The 23,424-nt window shown below is 29.3% G+C and overlaps 3 protein-coding genes across 4 annotated transcripts; all 3 read left to right on the top strand.

The window, feature by feature from the left end:
- The first annotated feature begins 252 nt into the window (after positions 1–252).
- Positions 253–3,623, top strand: LOC105763882 (BTB/POZ domain-containing protein POB1). Of its 2 annotated transcripts, XM_012582276.2 has the most exons (7): positions 273–308; positions 402–704; positions 1,125–1,250; positions 1,558–1,679; positions 1,785–1,848; positions 2,280–2,559; positions 2,646–3,623. In XM_012582276.2, exons 2-7 carry the CDS (start codon positions 452–454, stop codon positions 3,457–3,459), a joined length of 1,659 nt encoding a protein of 552 aa, XP_012437730.1. In that variant the 5' UTR covers positions 273–308; positions 402–451; the 3' UTR covers positions 3,460–3,623. The 2 variants fall into 2 exon arrangements, with proteins under 2 accessions (XP_012437729.1, XP_012437730.1); XM_012582275.2 differs by having other exon boundaries at positions 253–704.
- A 3,053-nt stretch (positions 3,624–6,676) lies between these two features.
- On the top strand, positions 6,677–8,141 carry LOC105763884 (eukaryotic translation initiation factor 1A). The gene has a single exon (XM_012582279.2). The coding sequence runs from the start codon at positions 6,768–6,770 to the stop codon at positions 7,203–7,205; it is 438 nt and encodes a 145-aa protein (XP_012437733.1). The 5' UTR covers positions 6,677–6,767; the 3' UTR covers positions 7,206–8,141.
- Positions 8,142–11,207: 3,066 nt separating this feature from the next.
- Positions 11,208–12,621, top strand: LOC105763883 (uncharacterized). The gene has a single exon (XM_012582277.2). The coding sequence runs from the start codon at positions 11,574–11,576 to the stop codon at positions 12,471–12,473; it is 900 nt and encodes a 299-aa protein (XP_012437731.1). The 5' UTR covers positions 11,208–11,573; the 3' UTR covers positions 12,474–12,621.
- Positions 12,622–23,424: the final 10,803 nt, after the last annotated feature.

Below are 23,424 nucleotides of genomic sequence, written 5' to 3' on the forward strand. Positions count from 1 at the left end.
TATATATCAATTGATTCTCAATTTAACCAGTCCGACTAGATGATTTAATCCAGTTCAAATAATACTCAGTTGAAGATTAGGTTGATAGAAGAACAATATAGACAACGTTCTTGGATTCAAATTATAGGGACCAATTTAAAATTTTGGAAATAGTTTAGGGACTTCATGGAAATTACCCCCTTTTTCTCTCGAAAAATGATACTACAAAAAGGCCTGTAAAGCTTATTCGTTTTATATGTACTGAAAAATTCTTGGGTAAAAAAAATTATCAGTTGCAGCAACTTAATCCATCTCCTACCTTCATTTAGGTAACGCCAGTTTTTTCAATTTCTAGGGTTTTCCTTTTTGTTAAGCTACTCTTTTCAGTTATTTCATATTATCAGTTTTTTTTTTTTTAAAAGGGGAAGGGAAAAAAATTAAGGGAGGGTTTTAGGTTCGGGGGGATTTTGGGATGAAAGATCAATTGAATTCGGATCTGTTTGACCCGAGAAATGAAATGGACTCGGATTACTCCCGTGGTTCCGCCGGTTCTGGTGGTGATTTCGGTTTCGCTTTCAACGATAGTAATTTCTCCGACCGGCTTCTTCGGATCGAGATTATGGGAGGGCCATCCGATTGTCTTCCTGATGGAGAAGGTTGTACCAGTATCGCCGATTGGGCTCGACACCGTAAACGGCGCCGAGAGGATATGAAGAAGGAAAATGGTTTGTTAATTCCCCCCTCGTTTGCTTCTGTTTGGTTAGCTGCGAAAATGAAACAAGATTTTAAAGAATTAGTAATAAATCAATTGAAGCTTACTTTGTATTTAAGCCTTCTTTGTGAACCCTAAGTTGAAAAAGAGAATGAAAATGAAAATTAAGGCTATACTAATTTTGGGAAATTGAAGGAAATTTTGATCAATTATACCCGAAGTTTTGTAAATAAAAAAGGATTGTGCCTAAGATAGCTTTCAAAGAATTGAGATTTAATCATCTTAACATATAATCTTTTGTCTCACTTGTTTTAAACCAGATTTACAGTGGTCCATGCATTTGATATATTAATAGTTAATCTTTATGAATAAAATATGTTTTTATAATGTTGGTTTGCTTTTTAACTTATTTTTTCTTTCATGTCTTTTGTAGTTTTGGATCTTAGTTTATGCCCTGAGGAGCAGGTTTTAAATGACGGTCAACCAGATATGGACGATGCTGCAGGCTGCGAAAATCAAGATGAGGAGGCGGTGGCGATGGTTGAAGAAACACAATCAGGTTACTGCTTTTATTCATTTTTATGTGCAAAACTTGGGAAATTTTTACTTGAACATGGCTACTGATGATCTTGCTGATACTCGTGTTTTTTACTGAATTGGAATTAAGCAAAACAAGAAAAACTTTTAGAATCTTATGGACATGCAGGTTTTATGTAACTAAATGCATAAGGCGAAGTAATTTTCTCTATATCAAAATAGTATAATTAACAAGGGAATTTAGTTGTTCACTTTGAATTCTTATTCTTGCCATTACTGTTTGCATAGTTGCCTAGTTAGCCTTTTGATCTTGGTTGGAATTTTTGTAGGTGATGAGGAAGCTAATAGCAATGAATCGAGCTGGAATATGGATTGTTCCACCGTTCTGAGAGTTAAAACATTGCATATCAGCTCTCCCATTTTAGCCGCAAAAAGCCCGTTCTTCTACAAAGTAAGATATTGTTTTTTATCGAAATAGATTTTTAAAAAAGTGAAAAGATATATCATGTTTATAGAATTGATAATACTTATTTTTTTACTTATTCACATATTGTAGCTTTTCTCAAATGGGATGAGAGAGTCAGAGCAACGACATGTTACCTTAAGAATCAATGCCTCTGGTATGCATAAACTTCGTTTTATTGTTATTGTTTACGTTAGTTACTCGAAATGGTAAAAGTACCATGGAGACCCTTGTACTAAGAGTCGAATTGCATTTACCCCCTCAAAAAATGGCCAAATTAGTCCTTATATGTTAGAGTAAAGAGTAAACTAGTCCTTTTGTTAAAAATTTCATCCAATTCTACCATTAAAAATGGTCCTGGTACGCTACTAGTTTTTTACAGTAAAAATGGATTAAATTTTTAACAGAAAGGACCAGTTTGCTCACTGATCCAATGCACAAGGATTAATTTGCCCATTTTTTGAGTAACGGACGCAAAATGCAATCTAACTTCTAGTCTAGCGGCCTCTATGGTACTTTGACCCACTCAAAACATGTGTTAGCAGGTGAATTTGAAATGATAAATTTTACGTTACTTTGATGTTACAGAGGAAGCTGCTCTCATGGAACTTTTGAATTTTATGTATAGCAACACCTTATCCGTAACCACAGCTCCTGCCTTGCTCGATGTGTTGATGGCTGCTGATAAATTCGAGGTTGCTTCTTGCATGAGATATTGCAGCCGGCTATTGCGCAATTTGCCTATGACACCAGAGTCAGCTCTGCTTTATTTGGATCTTCCATCAAGTGTATTAATGGGTGAAGCTGTCCAGCCATTGACTGATGCTGCTAAACAGTATCTTGCTTCCCGTTACAAGGATATGACCAAGTAAGCTCGTGTTCCTCTTCATGCTTCGTGTTATGTTTGTTTGGCATGAGTCGTGTTATATTTGCTTTTGTGGCACATTTTATCAGGTTCCAAGAAGAGGTAATGGCTTTGCCGCTAGCTGGGATTGAAGCAATATTGTCCAGTGATGATCTCCAAATTGCATCCGAAGATGCTGTGTATGACTTCGTTTTGAAGTGGGCCAGGACTCAGTACCCAAAACTCGAAGACCGAAGGGAAGTTCTCGGTTCACGCCTTGCACGCTTTATCCGTTTCCCTTATATGACCTGCAGGAAACTTAAGAAGGTGTTAACATGTAATGATTTTGATCATGAAGTTTCATCAAAGCTTGTCCTCGAGGCCCTCTTTTTCAAAGCTGAAGCCCCACATAGACAACGAAGCTTGGCAGCAGAAGAATCAGCCACCTTGAACCGTCGTTTCATCGAGCGAGCATACAAATACCGACCCGTTAAAGTAGTGGAATTCGAACTTCCCCGTCAACAATGCGTCGTATACCTAGACCTCAAGAGAGAAGAATGTGCAAACTTGTTCCCATCGGGACGTGTCTATTCTCAAGCATTCCACCTCGGCGGACAAGGCTTCTTCCTATCGGCTCATTGCAACATGGACCAACAAAGCTCGTTCCATTGCTTTGGGTTATTTCTAGGAATGCAGGAAAAGGGTTCGGTTAGTTTTGCGGTGGATTACGAATTTGCAGCAAGGTCGAAACCAACAGAGGAATTCGTCAGCAAATACAAAGGCAACTACACATTCACCGGGGGCAAAGCTGTTGGGTATCGGAATTTATTCGCCATACCATGGACATCGTTCATGGCTGAAGACAGTCTTTATTTCATAAATGGTATTCTTCATCTTAGAGCTGAGTTAACCATTAGGCACTAATCAACTCTTTTGATGTAAGCTTTGGTCAATTTACATTTTAGCTGCACTAACTCCGTCATTTTCAACTGTTCTTTCAGTTTGACCCCTGCAAAATTCAAATATGTACCAAGTAGGACAATGGGTTAGATCTGGGTTTATTTTTAATATCATCAATTTGCTTGAAATTAGTGGTATTTCCACATTACACCTGGAACTCGGGCTGAGTTGAGTTGCCGATCCAGTTTAAAAGAATAATTATTATAAATATAATTTATGTCCAGTTGAGTTGCACAAAATTGAAAAAATCCTTGTTCAAAGATCTCAGTTTTGGACGACCTAGTTCACACCTAATTAATCTTCTTCTTCTTCTTCCTTTTTCTTTCTTTTTTTTTTTTAAATTTAATTAATATTAGTGTCTATATTGTTTAAGTTTGGATCTGACTCATTTGTAAATGTTTCATTCATTTTGTTTTTATATATCTTTTTAGGTGTAATGATCTTTTCGTTCTCAAATTTTTTAAAAATGTGACTTTCGCCTTTCATTTAATTTTTCTATCTTTTTAGTTTTTGAATTTGCATTACTTCCAAATTGATTGATATGGTATAAGCGGGATTGTCACGTGGATGACATATTAGCATTTAATTAATTTTAAAAATTTTAAAATTATTAAAATTATTTTTATAATTTTTTGAATTTTTAAAATTTAAAAATTAATTAAATGTTGACATACCATCCACGTGACAATTCACATCAATAAAGTTTAAAAATTAATTTTTCCATACATTTGGGGTGATTTGAAAAAAATTAAGGGCTAAAATAAGTTAAAAATTAAATGAAGGAGTAAAATGATTTTTTAAGTTGAAGGGCCAAATAAATCAATATGACTATTTTTTAAAACTTAAACAAAAGTTTTTAATATTCTTATATTTATATTAGACTATTATTTTATATTGTACATATTATATTAAAATAAAGTTTTAGCCCAGTAATAAAATTAATGTTCTAATAATATAAATAGCACATGTTCATATTTCACCAATTGCAAATTTATATTAGCTTTTAAAAAATAAAAATATTAAAATACTCTCGAATAATATAGCTTATTTTAATTATGTAAGGGCAATTTTATAATTTTCTTAATCAAATTGGTATACGATTGACTCATGACACCAACTCAATTAAAGACTTAAATAATAGTATAGAAGTATAGATATATAATATTATACTAATATATATAATAGGTCGGACTAAGTCGGATTTAAATCTTAAATATTACAACCCAAGCCTTATTCCATATTTTAAAATGAGCTTAATTTCCTTTTACCTAATGTCATTTTTTAACCTAGGTAGTGTTTGGAAAACCACCTAGTAATATTTAGGTGTAATTGCTTGTAATTACACAATGGTGTCATACTTGGGTAATCATTGTAATTGGTGGGTCTCACTGGATTGGGTGTAATTATACTCTTCATTTCTTAGGAGAGAGTGAGAATTAGAATAATTACGCAAGTAATTACACTTAAATCTATTTTTTTTTAAATTATTTTTATACAAGTTATAAAAATTATATTATAAGCAAGAACACGTGTAAGTGTTTGAAATGGTTATGAAAATTATATTATTTAAATTCTAAAAATTTCTAAAGGTATGATAAAAAAGTTTAGCATAAATAATAATTTACATATTATAAAAATATTATAATATATTTATTTATAAAACTTACGGTGAAAAAGTATGGACATAACTTATTTATGTGTTCATGCTATATATTATAAAAGTAATATACTTATTCATAAAAAACATTATAGTTTATTTTATCATAACTTATTTATAAAAATAAAATTTTAAAGTTATGGAAAAATTATATTATTTTTAAGAAGTGTAATGAAAGTTATTAGAAAATTTATAAATTCTTTTATAAAGGTTATATATTATAAAATTTATATTATTTTTACTTTATTTACCTATTATAAAAGGTATATAACATAATTTTTCTTCAAATAAGTTTGTATAATTTTTATAGTTAAAGCTATAGACAGGGGTGAAGCCAAAATTCTTTTTAATGGGGCAAAATTAAATTGTAATTTTTAAACTTATATCTTTATAATTTTTAAATGATTAAATTAAATTTTTAGCATTTTTAGGATGGGACAAAGTGTATTTTTATCTTTACTAATTTAAAATTTTAAAATTTCTAAATGGCCTAAATGAATAGTTTTCCATTTTATGGGGGTCGGGGCCCCTACCAGCCCCCCTAGATACGCCATTGGCTATAGACACTTTGAACTGTAAACATAATATTATAAGGATGATACTATTGATGTAAATACAAAAGACTTTATTACACCATATCGTGGGGTATGATATCATTTGAGAGAATGATGCTAGACACAAGTACCATTGACAGCTTGCAAATTCTTTAATTTGAGATATTCAAAACTTCGAAATGTGGTTGAGAAGATATTTATTGTTCTAAGAAAATAATTTTCATATTAATGTCACCTCAGTATAACATAAAAAAAAAAAAGAAAATTGGATCGTACTATCATGTTGCATATTTCATAACTTGAATTGTAGGTGGAATTGAGATGATCCATATTTTGAAAAGCACAAGGAAGAAAGAGATATTGATAATCTTAATTATGCAGATTCAAGTTTAGGTGATGATAAATTCGGTCAATGACCAACATATAAAAATAAGAAGTATATGTTAAATATTAAAGAGAGAATAACTCAACAAATATGTAAGACAAGAAGAGAACAATTAGATAAAATTACATATGATGTTTATTTTCTTATTATTTTTATTTGTAATCGTAAATCAACTACTTTTAAAACTAACATAATACATACGAAAATTCGATTTTTATTTTTGTTACTTGTTTAAAAATTATTTGTATCATACGAATACTTTTTTATAGTAATTAATATTTTAAAAATATAAATATTTAACTTTTAATTATAATTTATATTACCAAACATAATATAAGAAATTACGATGTAATTGACTTTGTCACCAAAAATCGAAAAAACTATATTATTAACTTGATTAACAAGCAACTACTATTATTTACTTGTATGGCAAGTAAAAAATCATGTATTTTATTTTTAAAATATAATTTTCATTTATTCTTATTAGAATAATGATATTAAATTATTCATGTAATTTGTTTTTAAAATTAAATATTATTATCTCTTATTATAAATACTTAGTTAATTCGTCCAATCTTTGCGGGATTTCAATTTTCATTATCAAGAATAAGATCTTCAATTCAAAAACTATTTTTTTCCGATCACCGGAGATAACCACAGGAGAGAAGAAAAAAAGATGCCAAAGAACAAAGGAAAAGGAGGAAAGAATCGGAAGAGAGGAAAGAACGAAGCCGATGATGAGAAACGAGAACTGATCTTCAAAGAAGACGGCCAAGAATACGCTCAAGTGATCCGAATGTTAGGCAACGGCCGATGCGAAGCCATGTGTATCGACGGAACGAAACGGCTCTGCCACATCCGTGGCAAGATGCACAAGAAGGTATGGATAGCCGCCGGCGACATCATCCTCGTCGGCCTTAGGGATTATCAAGATGACAAAGCTGACGTCATCATGAAATACATGCCTGATGAAGCTAGGCTTCTCAAGGCTTATGGAGAACTCCCGGAGACTACGAGATTGAACGAAGGTGTCGCCGGCGGAATTGATGAGGACGATGATGGCGCCGGCGATGATTATATTGAATTTGAAGATGAAGATATAGATAAGATCTAAAACTTATTTTAAAATATGCCAATGCATTTGATATTATTATTTGATTTTTTGGATCTAAATTTATTCTATAACACAACAACAATGCTTTTTTTTTCCTTTAAAATATTAGGGTTTATTTACATTGTTATAAAATTATTTTCATGATATTTGTTCTATTTGATAAATTATGCATATCGAGTTTTACATAAATTAAAAATATTTAATTATTTGCTTAATGTAAAAAATACGATAATATACTTGATGCATATGAGAGAAATATTGTATTGATTTGGAACTTTACTATACATGAAAAGTATAGTTATATTTATATCGAAATTCAATAGTTGAATTATTAAAAAAATTAATCTTACAAAAATATTTCTTCATTAGTTAACGGGTTGTATTGTTCTCGGATCAAGTTAGGGTTTTGTCTTCCAACTTTGTTGAGAGTCCAAACTAAAGGCAGGATTCACAAAAACGGAGTGCCTTCTTAGATCGAATCATGCGTGGCACATGACCGCCTACTGAGGAAATGTGAGTGTTGTGCACTTGGTAGGGTTTGAAACCTTGTACCCTTGGTAGATGGTTGTACGCCACTCAAGATCCGATCCAACAAGATGTTATCACTTTGTGACTCTTGTGTAGCTCTTCATAGAGTTGGAAGGTAAACCTTGACTTGAGACAACACCAAACATATTGAAAGGTTCGCTAACTTTGAATAAACGCGCTTTAAAAACTCCCCTAAAAAAGTCAAAAACCCCTCAACATCATCATCATAATAAGAAGTCATGGTGTGAAGGCTGAGATTTGGAAGTTCTTGATGTCTTGATGCTTCTTTGTTTCACCTAAATTCAATATTAGTGATTATATTGTAATTTTTGATCGTTAAAGACCAAATTGTAATTTCTTAAAGTTTGGTGATCAACATATAATTTAAATCATATATATGTGACTAAATTTCTGGTTTACCCTTTTATATATTGAGTACTTACCAATGAGGGTAAACTATACTATTAGCCACTAATTACGGGTAAGTTTTTATTTTGGTCACTTAATTAAAAAAAGTTAGAATTTAGTCACTGAACTATTCGAAAGTTTTCATTCAAGTCATTGAACTATTTAAAAGTTTTTAAAAGTCATTAGGTTGTAAAGTCTTTTTTTAAAAGAAAGTTTCGCTAGTGAACTCTAAGCTATAATTCGACGATTGCCATGGTGAATTAGTACCCATCAACGAGTAGAAGAATATACCTTAGATCCAAGTCGATCTGACAGTCAATGTCAGAGATCGGAGAAAAAAGTTGTTTGAATTTTTGTTTGCAGTTCATGACATCTAAAGTTGTTTCATGAAAAAAAATGAACTGTAGAAGAGAAGAGGAATGAGAGTTTTCAATTGATGCAGATAGTACGAATAGAGAAAGCAATATAGCATCGATTTTAATAGCCCAGTGACTTAAATAAAAACTTTTGAATAGTTCAATGATCAAATTGTAACTTTTTTTAATCAAGTGACTAAAACGGAAATGTATCCATTATTTAGTGACTAATGGTGTAATTTACCCTACCAATCATTACTAACTTGCACTCCGTTATTTGCCTTTTTGTACCAACAAAAGAAGAGATGATCAAAGCATCCAATCGGACTCATTTTTTAAAACTTCACCAAAAACCTAATTCATAAATAATTTATTCTAATATGCTTTAATATATCATTTGCTATTTGAGTTTGATACTTTTTTTTCTAATGTGGTACATGTTTTATTTTTCATCCAATTGAGTACCTATATTTCACAAAATGATATATTTTGGCATCCAAAAACAATGTTATTAATTTTTAGCGTTTAATTCAAGTTCTAGGGTTAACTTGATGTTAATAGTAGAAAGTATTTTGTCAATTTGAAGATTAATGTTCATAGAGTATGGATAATTACAAAATAATTTCAAAGTCGAGTAAGGTTGAACTCTGAATAGAGGATAGACTCTCTTAATGTTTTTTTTCTTAATGTAAGATTTGAACTTGAGACCTTACTTAAAAGAATATTGAACTTCTTATCACTAAACCGAACCAATTATTGCTTAAGAAAAATTAAATATCTCATTGAGTCTTTAGTCGACATTATTGTTATTACAACAATTAGGAATATATAAATTTGTACATGTTTAAGTGCATATTATCTTTCGATTTGAAGATTTGATAAAGTTTATGAGAAATAATAAAATCGTATAAAAAGCAATATATGTTTATAATGAAGGGTAGTTGCTTAATTTAGAAAAAGAAAACATACATTTTTTTTTGTGTTTAAATTAATTTTATTTGATGTGACCTAAATCATAAGTTATTTAATAGAAAAGGTTGGTTGTGTTAGTTAAAAAAATAAAATGTTAGTTGAGTTGGTGTCATTAATCACGGTCTCAATTCGTTAAACAATTACGAAAATTCTCTTTTCAATAATAAAAAACAATATTTTAAGAGTATTTTAACTTTATCATTTCAACTAAACCTTTTGCTTTAGTTTTAATATCAACTTTTATAAATGCTTTTGTTATATAATTCTAATTTTCACTCGTCGTGACGTACCATAATCTAGTATAATATACAATAGGGTAAACTACACCTAATGTCACTAAACTATTAGTGACATTTTGGTTACTTAACTTTAAAAAGTTACAAAATGGTATTAAACTATTCGAAGGGATTCGTTTAAGTCATCAGGCTATTAGACTGGTGGTTGTATTGCCTCTATTCACACCGCCTATACCAATCAAAAGCTTTCCTTCACCTTCTCTTTTGTAGTTCAGTTTTTTCATGAAACAACTTTAAACGTTATGAATATGTGAACTAAAATCCAAATAGCTTTCTTCTTCGATCTCTGACATTGGACGTCAAATCGGTTTAGATCTAAGGTATGTTCTTATACTCGTTGATGGGTATTGATCCACCATACCGATCGTTAAATCGTCACTTGGAACTCACTAGCTAGACTTAAGAAAAAAACTTAACAGCTTGGTGAAAAATAATGAATTTTGAATAGTTAAGTAACCAAAATATAAATTTTCTAATAATTTAGTGATTCCGGGTGCAATTTACCCAATAAAATAAATAAAACCGAAGTGCAATGCCGGTGCACCGCTTTAATAACGCGTGTGAATTGACCAAGTAAATGGTACTTGCCACTTCTCACTGTTTCATTTGCAACGCTTAATCTTAATCCTCATGTCTTGCAAAACTATTAAGGATTAAAAAACATTTAATCCTTAAACTTTACAACTATTCTCAACTTAATCCCTAAACTTTTTTGTACAGAATTTGACAACTTTTTTCCAATTTTGGTCTATATGATGACGTAACACTATAATATTAGCAAAAATTATAATAAAAACATGACATGGCACATTCATATTGGATGTCGATGATTTTTGGGGTAAATGAGACAAAAATCATAGTTCAAGTACCAAAGTATAAAAATTAGTATAGTTCAACTCCAAATAATGAAATAGCCCGAAAATAAAAAGGAATAAAGTAACAGTTAGTCTTGAACTTGGTATCTTTTCCCACTTTGGTCCCTAAAAATTATTATTTTTTAGTCCATATTAGTCTTAAATCTTTAACAGCTTTTTCCAATTGGATCCTTAAACTTAGATTCCGTTAAGGTATGATGATGTGGCACAAACACTTGAATTTTGTTTTAAATCTAAAAAATTTAAATAATTATATTTTTTTAGTATTTTTTATTTTATATAAAATTTTAAAACTTGTAGCTGACGACATAATACAATCTTAGAGTGTGGCACTTGCATCATCACACCTTAATGAAATCCTAGTTCAATAAATTGGAAAAAAAAAACATTGATAAGTTCCAAGGCAAATGTGGATCAAAATAAAGTTCAAGAATCAAAATGAAAAAATTAACAAATTCAAGGACTAAATTTTAGTTTATCCCAAATAAAATAAAATAAAGCCATGGTATCGGTAACTAAAAGGTGAGGAAGACGAACTTCCAAAGTCTATTTGCCTAAAAATAACCAAAAGCTAAATTTGGAATGAAGTGTATGTGTGTGTGTGTGTGTGTGTGTGTGTGTGTGTGTGTAGTACATATTTCCATCTCCCTCGTTGCCACCACTATCTTTCACATCCAACTTTTCTCTCTTATCTTCAAAATTTCCCCTTTTAATCACAAAGAACACACCAAAAAATCACTATTTCAATCGAAACTGAAGAAACCCTCTTTCATTTTCATGCAAACAAATCCATATACAACGCCATAGCTGATAGCTCCACTTTGTTTTTGCCCCATTTTTGATATTTTTTTTCACTCTCCTTTGATGGTTTCCTTTTTCGGGGATTCATTTGCATTGTGTCAAAAACCTTGATGGGGTAAAATAAAAATCTTGATGGGGTCTGATACAAGCTGGTTCATCATCATCATCATCGTCATCATTGTTAATATTTCTTCGTCGATCGTTGGTGGCTCAGCCGATAGCTATGATCCACAAGCTTTAAAAGCTCTGTTTCGTCACTACGCGAATCTCACATTGGCAAATCATCATACAGGTGCTGAGCATAAAGTTAATCTCCCTTCTAATTTCACCGGCATGGAAGTTTCCGTTAAGAGGTTACGTAGTGGGAGTTTATGGACTAGAGGAACCGATTCCATATATGTTAAGATCCCACCTAATGTTAAAACATTGCCATACGTGAAAAGATTAGCTATAGTTTATGATAATTTAGGGAATTGGTCCTCTATGTACTACAATGTTCCTGGTTATTCATTAGTTTCTCCGGTTATCGGTTTCGATGTTTACGATTACTCCGATTTAACCATGATAATGGATGGGAATTTGACGTTGAGTGTTGAAGGCGAACTGATTTCGATTCATTTCCCTTATTTAAAGGCTGGGGATAAAAACACCACACTGCTTAAGTGCGTAGGATTTGAACCGGACGGGTCAGTTGAATTCAAGAATTGGACCAACGATAATGTTTGCAAGGTCAAAAAAGCCGGGCATTTTTGCGTTGTGGCGGAGATGCCGGCGGTGACGGAGGAAAAGGAAGGAAGGGCTTGGAAATGGTGGGTGATAGGGTTTGGGATTGGAATTGTGGGGATAATTGTGTTGGTTTCAATGGGGATGGTGGTGATGTTAAAGTGGAGGAAAATCGAGATCACAAAAATGGAGAAGGAATCTGATACATCGGTGGCATTGGATACATTTTGGGTTAGGGGTGATCATAAAATGCCTTGTGCATCAATGATTAGAACACAACCAACACTTGAGCATGATTTTGTTCCTTAGACCCAACATTACTCGATTTACCGTTTATGAGTCGTGATTGTTTTTATCAACAATGTTGTTTTCGAAGTTTGAAATTGAGTTCTTTTGAAAATATAATGTACCTTATCATTGCACTCAATACATATTGGTCCAACGAATTTACTTTTTATTTTTAGGGTTTTGCAGTTTTCGAATTGTGATTATGCAAAATTTCTTGATATTAAATCTCATTGTTTCTTGAAATGCTTTGATTTAATTGATTGAATTTTCTCTTGTTATTTATTCGAATGTATTTAATGAATAAAATCGGGGAAATTAAAAGTAAGTAAAAATCGATCGACCGATATTAGTTCGATTTGATTAGGTAAATTAATAGACTAAAGTATAAAACTGATAACCGACCATTAGTATTTAAACCCTACCTCAAATTTTGCTATTACTCTCTATACTTTATGTAAATTAGAGATTTAATCCAAATACTTTAATTTTGTCAATTTTAGTCTTTCTACCTCTTTAATTGATCAATAGACCCAAACAATATTAGGTAAAATTTTCTATTAGTTTTATACTATACATAAAGTTGTATAGATTTAAGTTCATGTTCTCCAATTGGATCATTCTTATCATCCACACTTTTCGCATTTCAAAATTTCAGCTTCGATATAAACAACAATCATTAAATCCGATACCTGATTATTCCATAAGTAATATGCGAAAATAACAAGCTGACATAAGATTACACAAGCGATGATATATTTGCCATATCAGATCTTGAAAATAACATAACTCAATGAGTTTAATGACTAGAATAAGATCAAGACTAAAATTTTAAAATTTGAATAGTACAGAAATCATAAAAAAAAACAAATTAAAGGATAAGGACTACATTTACAATTTACACGTAATACAGGGACTTAATAAAAATTTTAACCTTCTATAATCACAGCAAATCTGGCCAACCCCACCCAAGGCAATGTTTTGGTAGGACGGCTAGTTTGGCCATTTTGGCTTGTAACTTTTGAATGTATTAATTAATTATTGGCTCTAAATTTTTATTATCTTAATGCTAATCGATGGGGGAAAAGACAAAAAATAATTAAAATATTTTGACTTAATTTTTTGCCATGAGCCTGCAAAAGCTGGCGGTTGGTGCAAGATTTTTTTTTCCCTCAAGTTTTATTATTTATAATTTATGTTGCCGAATTGGCATGTATATTCATATCAATGTAGGAAGACGTAGGTTTAAGTGTGTTGAAGTATATTTTTCTCTTATTTATGGGTTGAGGATGAGTAATGGGTAGTTCTAGACATTATATCAAAAAGAGCAGATATGATCAGAAATTATAATAAGATTGTTCAAAATTACAATTTATGTTATCGATAAATAAATTATAAAAATATATTTTTTGACATAATGCTTAGACCTACTCAGAGCCCCTCTTCAACTCATAAATAAGAGGATTATGCACTTTAACGCATTCAAACTCACGTCCTCCTGCATTGACAACAATGTCTTGTACCAATCGAACTAATATTCGATCAACAATAATTAATTTATTAATTATTATATATTCATGGAATAAAAAGAACAATGATTGGTGTTATATATGACCAGTAAACTTAATCCACCATGCCTTTTATATTAAACACAAATTGTGTTGTATTGGAATAGTTCTCAACAACTTTTATTATTAATTCGGGCCTAAATTTTGTTGCTATTGTTTGAATATTATATAACTATTATTTTATTATTAATTTTGTTATTATTTTAGAGGTATTTACTTGTTAAGTTGCATCTATGTTACGTTTATTTATTTGTAAAAATTTTTAAAATTTATTTTCAATTTGTTGGGAACATTTGTTTTAATGTTTTTAGTATTTTGATGTATTATATTTTAAAATATATATAATTAATATTGGTGGGCCCGGGTTTAGCATTTTATTCATGTTGAGCTTGAGCAAAATTTTAAGCTTATTTTTGAAGCCGGACCAGGCCCAGGCCTAAAATTTCATCAAGACCCGGCTCGGCCCATAGACAGATGTACTACTTTGTATATAATTTTTTTTTTAGAGAATCTATATATAGTTTTCTCATTCCGCATCCTTGTTTGATTATTTAATGAAAATTAACACAAAGAAAAGCTTAATTATTAAGTATTGAAATTATTTAATCTAAATTTAAACTTAAAATTAAAAAGGACAAGTAAAACTCTGGTAAAATATAATACTTCTTCAAAGTAAAAAAATATCATTCTTTTTACTAAAAACAAGTTAGGTAAGTGGATAAAAATTAGCAAGTGAAATAAGTTCATAACTAACTCATATACAAAGACATGTTAAAATAATACTCTTGCCAAACGTAAAACAAGTAAAGCATTCAATACATTGGTCATCAGCATTCAAATGTGTAAGATTCGTATGCGTTAAATGCGAAAATTTAATTTTGTGACTGATGATTAAATGTATATTAATGATAGGGTTAATATAATTTTAGTTTTTGAATTCGAGAACTAGGGTTTAATTTGGTATTTACATTCTTTTATCCATTTTGGCACATGAATTTGAAAATTGGATTCATTTTAATCTCTAAACTTAGATTCTGCCAATATTTGATAATGTGATATTGATGTGGTCAAGTTTTTACATGTATATATATATTGCAAAGTAAACTTAAGTTGGAACAACAACTATGCTTAACCAAAACCACATGATGAAGAAGGTTGGTTAGTGGATTATTTGTTATTTTACTATAAAATAATAGAGAAATGACAAACCCCAATTGCTTTCCAACTCAAAATTCTTATGTTAGAATGTTGGGAAATACTTGAAAACTATGTAGTCAATGTAGGATATGTCTCTATCTTTATATTCCTACAAGCAGGAATTGTTGAAGGCAAAGTGGTTCTAGCTTGCTATAAATTATTAGGAAATTTATACATTCATTAATAATGAGATAATCAACATTTAGTTCCTTAGTTTTTCAATTTTATTTAATTTGGTCCTTTTTTATTTGTTTGCATTAGTTTCGGATGTTGATAACGTTTCTCGATTTAGCTCCTAAATTTGGATTCGGTTTAAAGTGTGATGACATGATGCTTTGAGATTGTAGCACGTCATCACTAGAAAATTTTAAAATTTTTATACAAAATCTAAAAAAACAGAAAAGATAAATTAAAAATTAGCAAACAATTATAAATTATTAAGTGATGCCATGGCACAAAATTAGAGTGTTTTATCATCATACCTCAAGTTTATGGATTAAATTGAAAAAAAATGTCAAGTTTTGAGACTAATGTGAATAAAAAATTTAAAGATCAAAGTGAAAAAAAAATCAAGTTCAGGGGCTGAATGTTAGTTGATCCCTTTGTGAAGTAGTAGGCAGAAAGATGGAAATGGATATTGAATTTATGGAAGACAGGGATGCAATCATAATAATGTACCAGTAACCCACCCACTAGAAACTTAATCACCTTAATAATTTAGTAATGGTTGTAAAGGAGGGATTGAGAAGATAATTGCTATGCTATTTAATAAAGGGATTTTTTAAATTTTACTTATAATAATTATTTGATATAGTTATATGAATTTTTATTTGAATTTCGATTTATCTAAATTCAAATTCAAGTTGATCTTATTTGAATATAAAAGGTTAACAATCGAAACTTTTTTTTTTGTGGTAAAAAGAAAATAACAAATCATCGCTAGAATCTCTCTTGGCGGATCAACAAAAACTTGTTGCCCTTCTTTCCAATCAGAAGTTATTCTAGTTAGCTGATCGATAATTTGATTCTCCTCCCTAGGAACCATTGACTTTCATGTTTCAAGAACTATTTAGTTCGCCTGAGTAAAGTAGAACTAGAAGCCTGCAATGATTTGTCTTGGATAACCTTAACCGTTCTAAGCTGTTAGATTGAATTATCACTCTCCTGTGTCTTTGTTCATGAAGAAGAGAAAGATCATCTAAAAGGCCCCATATCTACGCATCAAAAATAGAACAATTGTCCAGGAACCGATTATAGTTTAATATCCAGTCTCGATTGTTGTTGCGCACTATTCCTCCAGTTGCTGTCAATCCTGAATCCATATTAATCGAACCATCATTATGTAAATAGATCCAATTACATGACAGTGAGTGACTAATAACTTGAATCTAAAGTGACTAAAATAACTGACCAAACTCGAAGAATTCAAAGTTGAAATCCACATGATACAACCTCAAAATTGAGTGAAACTCAAAATGTGCCCGAATTAATCTTGTACAGATTGAATCAAGGCAAAATCAATCCGCCTCGTTCAATTCACAAGTAACATGAAAAAATGAAAACCAAAACTACTTATATAGATCCTCCGATCATTATAATGACATAAAAGATGGGCTGCTAATCAATTTGGGCCTTAGTTTTGTAGCATATACTATATATAAAATATTAAATATTTTAAATTTTATACCGCATTGAATCTACCCATATTTGAAATTAATAGGTAAAAGTATTATAAAGGTGTTTTTTATTAATAGTTAGAGTGCATTTTATTTTCTTTATCTAAAAATTGATAAATTAGTCTTTTCTGTTAAATTCATTCATTTCTACTGTTAAAAATTGGCGTGGTTAACAGAATAACTAGATAATTACACATGCCGTGCCATATGTACCTCATTCTGGCGTACAGGGAACAGGTTTTAACAATAGAAATGGATAGAATTTTTAACTGGAAGAATCAATTTGCTATTTGATTTAACGTAGAGGGACTAATTTGCCCATCTTTTGAGTAGAGGGGGCAAAATGCAATCTGACTATTAGTACAAGGGCCTCCATGGTATTTTTAACAAAATAATCATGTACCAATACTTTAGTCTTTAAGAGAGTTTACAAATGCAAATACAGTAGAATATCATTATCAAAATATGTTCGAGCAATTGTAAAGTAGAATCAAAACAATGAAAAAGTATAAATGGACAAAGAAATGAAACATAAATATAATCTATATCTCATAATACATTCAATTTTATTAAATGAATTCTGAGTTATGGCACATCTCCTGATAGGTAAAAAATTATATAAAATATATTTATAAAAATTAATATAAAATAAATTAAGACTTCAGTTAAAATGGTAAAGTTGAAAGTTTGAAGATTATAATGTCATAAGTTTCGTTCTTATTACGCTCAGTGTTTTTCTATTTTTATTTTGAGTTTGACATGTTTCTTTTTTGTAAATTTTATATAAAAATAAAAGAAAAATAATTTTATAATAATATTTGTTACTTTATAAAAGGAAGAGTTTTAATCATTTTCTAGTTGAGTTGATTTTGAGCAACTCATAATACTAACTCAACCAGATACTTAAATACTATAAGAATATTCATTTAATATACTTTGGTTAATTGCTAATAGCCTAACCACTTTTTCTTTTTCAGAATAATATGAAAATAAAATTATTTACTAGAATAATATGGAAAAAAATTTAATTATCGGAATAATATGAACTCTATATGGGAACCCCAAATCGGCATGGTAACTAACAATTTGGAGCAACTATGAGGCAATGATTGTGTCAAAAAGAGACAAGGAATCCTTGTAATCCCAAATCGGCAACCAATATGTTGGTTTGGGTTCTCGATGACTTGTCATATCGGAATTTTTATATTTTTATATTTTAAATATTTTTTTAATTTTAAAGACTTTATCTTTTTATAATTTTATTTTAAAAAATATGATTTTTATTTTTTAAAATTTATATTTTTATTTAAAATGTGAAAATTATTTTTAAATTTGATTAAACTTTTTTATGTACTTTTAAAGAATGAAGACTAAATTGACAAAAATTGTATAGATAATACCTATTTTAAAAGGAAAAAAATAAATTAGCTTGGACTCCCACACGATGCAAATAGTAATTTAAAGCTTGAATTCCATTATGCATACCAAAAGTATTCACTGCAAGTGCAAATAATAATATCTATTTTAGACGAAAAAAATTAAATGAGCTTCAACTTCCAAATAGACCCGTTCATGAGTCAGACTATCCTTTCAGGCTCGAAGGCCCGCTCAAAATTTAAGAGGATTTAGGCAAAAATATTAGATCCAAAAAATGGGATTGGGCAAAAAAATTATGTTCGTTTAAAATATGGGTCAGGTTCAAGCTTAAACGTTCAATGCTCGAGCCTAGCCCGGCCCAATTTGAAGTTTATAATACTTTATATTATGTAAATTATAACACATCAAAAAATAAACATATACTAAATATATAATACTGCTCTAGTGTAAACATTAAAATAGTGTTAAGATGCTTATATAAAAATTTTGAAAAAATAAAAAAATAAAAGTATTAAATATTAAATTAAATTAATATAAATATAAATATTTTTAAAAAAATTAAAAATAATGTAGACTGGCCTAAAATGGGCTTGGGATAGTCTTTATAAATATAGACGGACTTGGGCAAAATTTTAGACTCATATTTCGGGTTAGGCTTAGGCAATCATAAAATATGTTAATATCATACTTAAGCTTAGTTCGAACTCGACCCAACCTAGCCCATGAATACCTTTACTCTCAAATGGTGGAAATAGTAATTTAAAACTTGAATTTCCTAATCTCTAATCTCTGCTCACAATGCCTATATCAATCATTTGAAAACTTACTACTTGCTTTTTAGTCTTTACGAATTTTTAAAACATTTATATGTGATTTTAATCTTTTTTTTTAAGAAAATATTTTAATCCGTTTTAAACTACTTGATACGTTATTTCATTATACATTAGGTCTTTATACTTTTTTATAATTTAAAATTTAGTTGTTATACTTTTAATTTTGAGTCGTTGAGTACTAATATTTTTATTTAAAGAACATGACCCTCCATCTTTTTTGTCCTTAAAGTTAATGATATCAAAGGTAAAATAACTTTTTAGCTCTCAGCATTTACAATTTTTTCAATTTGGTTTTCACCCTTTAAAAGTACATAAATTTTTTAATAAATTTTATTTTTATTTTTCATATTTTAAATAAAAACATAAAATTTTCAAAATTATAAAAATTAAACTCTTTAAAATTAAAAAAATTCTAAAATTTCGACATGACAAGCTATTGGGAACCTAAAGCGGAATATCGGTTGTCGATTTGAGATTACAAGAATCCTATGCCTCTTTCTGACACAATGATTACCTCGTAGTCAACTCAAATCGTCAACCACCATGTCGATTTGGAGTTCTTATACACAATTCATATTATTTCGGTAATTAAAACTTTTTCCATATTATTTCGATAAATAATATTTTGCATTGGCAACCTCTAAATACAATATATGAGTCATGGTTGTTGCATCCTTCTCCCCTAATTTATAAACTTGTAATGATACCAAAAGGAAAGTATTTACCAATCAATTCAATCAATTTATATAAATTAATATAAATTAGATAAATTAATAAATAATATAAAACCCATTAACAAAGACCATCAAACTTCAAAATCTTATAATACCGCGTTATTATATTTAAACGGAATTCAAATTTAAGGACTAAATTGAAAATTTTAACAAAAAAATTCATACATTAATATAAAATAAACTATCAAATTGAGAGATTAAATCTAACTTTTTTATTGCAAAGAAATGTCATGATTTGAGACATCTAGGGAGCGAAATTAATATATATAGAGATTTGTCCAATAGTTGATTTTTTAAAATTATGTAAAATCAGATTCGATGTCAATATTTCCTTCTCATCTAAGTCAACTAGGACCCACCCAGGTTGTTTAGGGTCATTTTGGATGGTCGATGCGTTTACTTGCTGTTAGTGTAAAAATAACGGTGGCGATAAGATTAGATACTGTAGCGTGAGACAAAAAGAAAGCTAAACGCATCGCACTTGATATGAACGTCCATCCGAAAGGGCCCTTAATAAACTAAGTTATTGGATGACGTGTTCCCTTGTCTAAATTTTTTAAAAGTTATTAAAGATTTTAATAATTGAATGATTTAATTGGTTTGAGAATTTAATTGAAACATTTTAAATTTCAAGAACTAAACCTTTGTAAAATGTTTTAAATATATTTTGACTTTAAATTAAATTTTAAATTTCAAGATGATATGATGGAATTTTCAAAGCATCAATTAGGGCAAACTACTAAAATAGTCACTTTTGTTTGGCACAGGTTACATTTTAGTCACTTATGTTTGAAATGTTGTGTTTTAGTCACTTATGTTATCACGTTGTAACATTTTAGTCCTTGAGCCGTTAGTTTACATTAGCAATTGTAGCGATGAAGTGATGTGTACGTTAAATCATCATTTCAAACAAAAATTCTAGGTTAATTTATGCAATCGGTCCCCATATTTTTTCGTTTGGAGCAATTTAATTTTTTTATTTATGTTTTTTTAACTTTCTTTCTTTTCCATTCTCTTAAGTTTCTCCCTTTGTTTTCCTCCCTTCTCCATTTCTTTCAACATAGTTATTTTATGTTTTATTTTTTTGAACAATTTAATTTTTTCGAGTGAGGCGAGCTTGTGGACTAGTTACAAATGGAAAGCATAGAAAAACTATGTTAAAAGAAATGAAGAAGGGAGGAAAATAGAGGGAGAAGCATAAGAGAATGGAAAAAAAAGTTGGAAGAACATAAAAGAAAAATTTTAAATTGTTGAAAATGAAAAAATATAGGGACCAATTGTAGAATTTAACCTAAAAATTTCGTTTGAAATGATGATTTAACGTGCCACATCAACTTACCATTACACCATTGTCGACAATTAACAACTCAGTGACTAAAATGTTACAACACGATAACGTAAGTGACTAAAACGTAACATTTCAAACATAAGTGACTAAAATGTAACCTAAGGCAAACAAAAGTGACTATTTTGATAGTTTACCCCATCAATTAAGTAATTTCATTACATTAATAGTCCTTTTAGACGTTAAATACCAATTTTAATATGACGTGAAGTAAGACATAAACACATGTATATCTCATATAAATAATTTGAATATGACATATTAAAAAAATCGATAGCATTGATTAGGTTAACGAAAGAACTTGATACAATCGCAATGATGCTAAATAATTTGAAATTTTCAATTAAAATGTTTTTAAATTTAGATATTAATTTAAAATCTAAATCATTATTGGAGAACGTAGTATGTAATTAGCCATTTAAAAATTGTTTTGAGTTTAATATTACAATTTATAAATATAGTATGCCCAAGTAATTACAGCATAAAACCAATTCAGGGACGAATGCAAAGTGGGGCAAATAGGAGCCTTCGGTCCTCCAAAATGATATATTTGTCATTTATTTCTCATAATTTTATGAAAGTATATATTAGTATAATAAAATTATATTTTAGTCCTTGATTCATCTTTAATTTTTTAAAAACAATTCTTTTTAAATTTCATCTCTGAATCAACCAATACAAAATAATGATACAGCGAACGAAAAATCGAATAATGCTGAATTTATAGCATTCACAGATGATGGGACAGGAGACCTTGTTGTTGGCAAATATGCTCTCTCGTCTCCAGGCACCGTGGCTCATTTCTGTGCCTTCGATTTACAGGTGTTTGAACATCGACCGTCGATTCCCTTTTACGTCATAGGTGAGCTTGAGCAGTTGAAATTTAATAAGTTTTTATTTTATGAATTGACGAAGATAAGGAACTCTAAGCGCACACGTGGCGCTACCGTGAGATGACCTGGTAAAGTTTTATTTAATTTATTTGGTAAAAACGCTTCTCCAGTCCCTTTTAATTTGAATATTAAGATAATTGGTCCTTCTAAAAAATTAATCACGATGTTAATATTTCCCATTAATTATACATATTTTTAGTATAAATAACTTTAGCTCTCAACGTTTATATATTTTATATAAATGTTGACAGAATGTACAAAATTATAAGTTAAATTTGTTAAATCAAAACAAAATTGACGTAATCAGTAAACTTTGGATGCTAAATTTTTATCATGTCAATAATTTTTATTGCAATTAACGAAAAACATTAACATTGTGGTTAGTTACTCTTGGTTACTCATTTCTGAAATTAATAGATATTAAATTGCTCTAATTTTTATTTTTGAAAGTGACAAATATGCTTAATATTGAAATTAAGAAGAACTAGAGATCTTTTCCAATTTAATTAATTAATATTATATTGATGATGTATTTTACATTAATATATATATATATATATATATATATATATATATATATATATATATTGATACCAAATATTTTGATGTATCATTTCAAGTTGATAGGTAGTTTTAAATATTTTTTTGTTCATATTATATTTTCATATAAACATATTTCAATTACATATCTATAAATATATTTATATGTAAATATAAATTTTAAAATGATTAATTAAGCACAATAAATTAATTTATTGTTTATATTCTATTTTAAATATAAAATAAAAATAAAAATAATTAAGATAAAAATTAAATTTTAATTTAATATATTAAAAACTTTTACTGATCGATACAAGCTTATATTAACTGGAACAAATTAAAATGCATCGAAACACGTTAAAACACCTTCTTTTTTTATACCACATAAAATTTTTAATTGAAACGAAACTTAAAACAATTTGAGTTAATTTTAAGTTAAAATATGCTTAAAGTCTATGTGTTCTTCATAAATTTAAAATTTAATCCCTCAACTTTTATTTATAAAAATTTAGTCATATACTTTTAGATTTCAAAATTTAAATCTAATTGCTAAAATATATATTATATATATAAATCACATACCAAATATTGAGTTTTATTTGTTATGACATATATCAATGGCTATCGGAAAACTGAACTTGATGGACCAGTTAGATTAGTTGGACTATCGGTATATCAATCTTGATTAAGAATTAAACCGATTTTGAATAGAATTTTGAACGAACCATTTAGAACCGATTGAATCAAGATAAAAAAAATAATTGTGTCTATAGTTGAACTGATTTTTTCTATTTATATAATTTTAATAACTT

The sequence above is a fragment of the Gossypium raimondii genome, chromosome 12 (genome assembly GCF_025698545.1).
Source record: "Gossypium raimondii isolate GPD5lz chromosome 12, ASM2569854v1, whole genome shotgun sequence".
In the NCBI taxonomy this organism is placed as follows: domain Eukaryota; kingdom Viridiplantae; phylum Streptophyta; class Magnoliopsida; order Malvales; family Malvaceae; genus Gossypium; species Gossypium raimondii.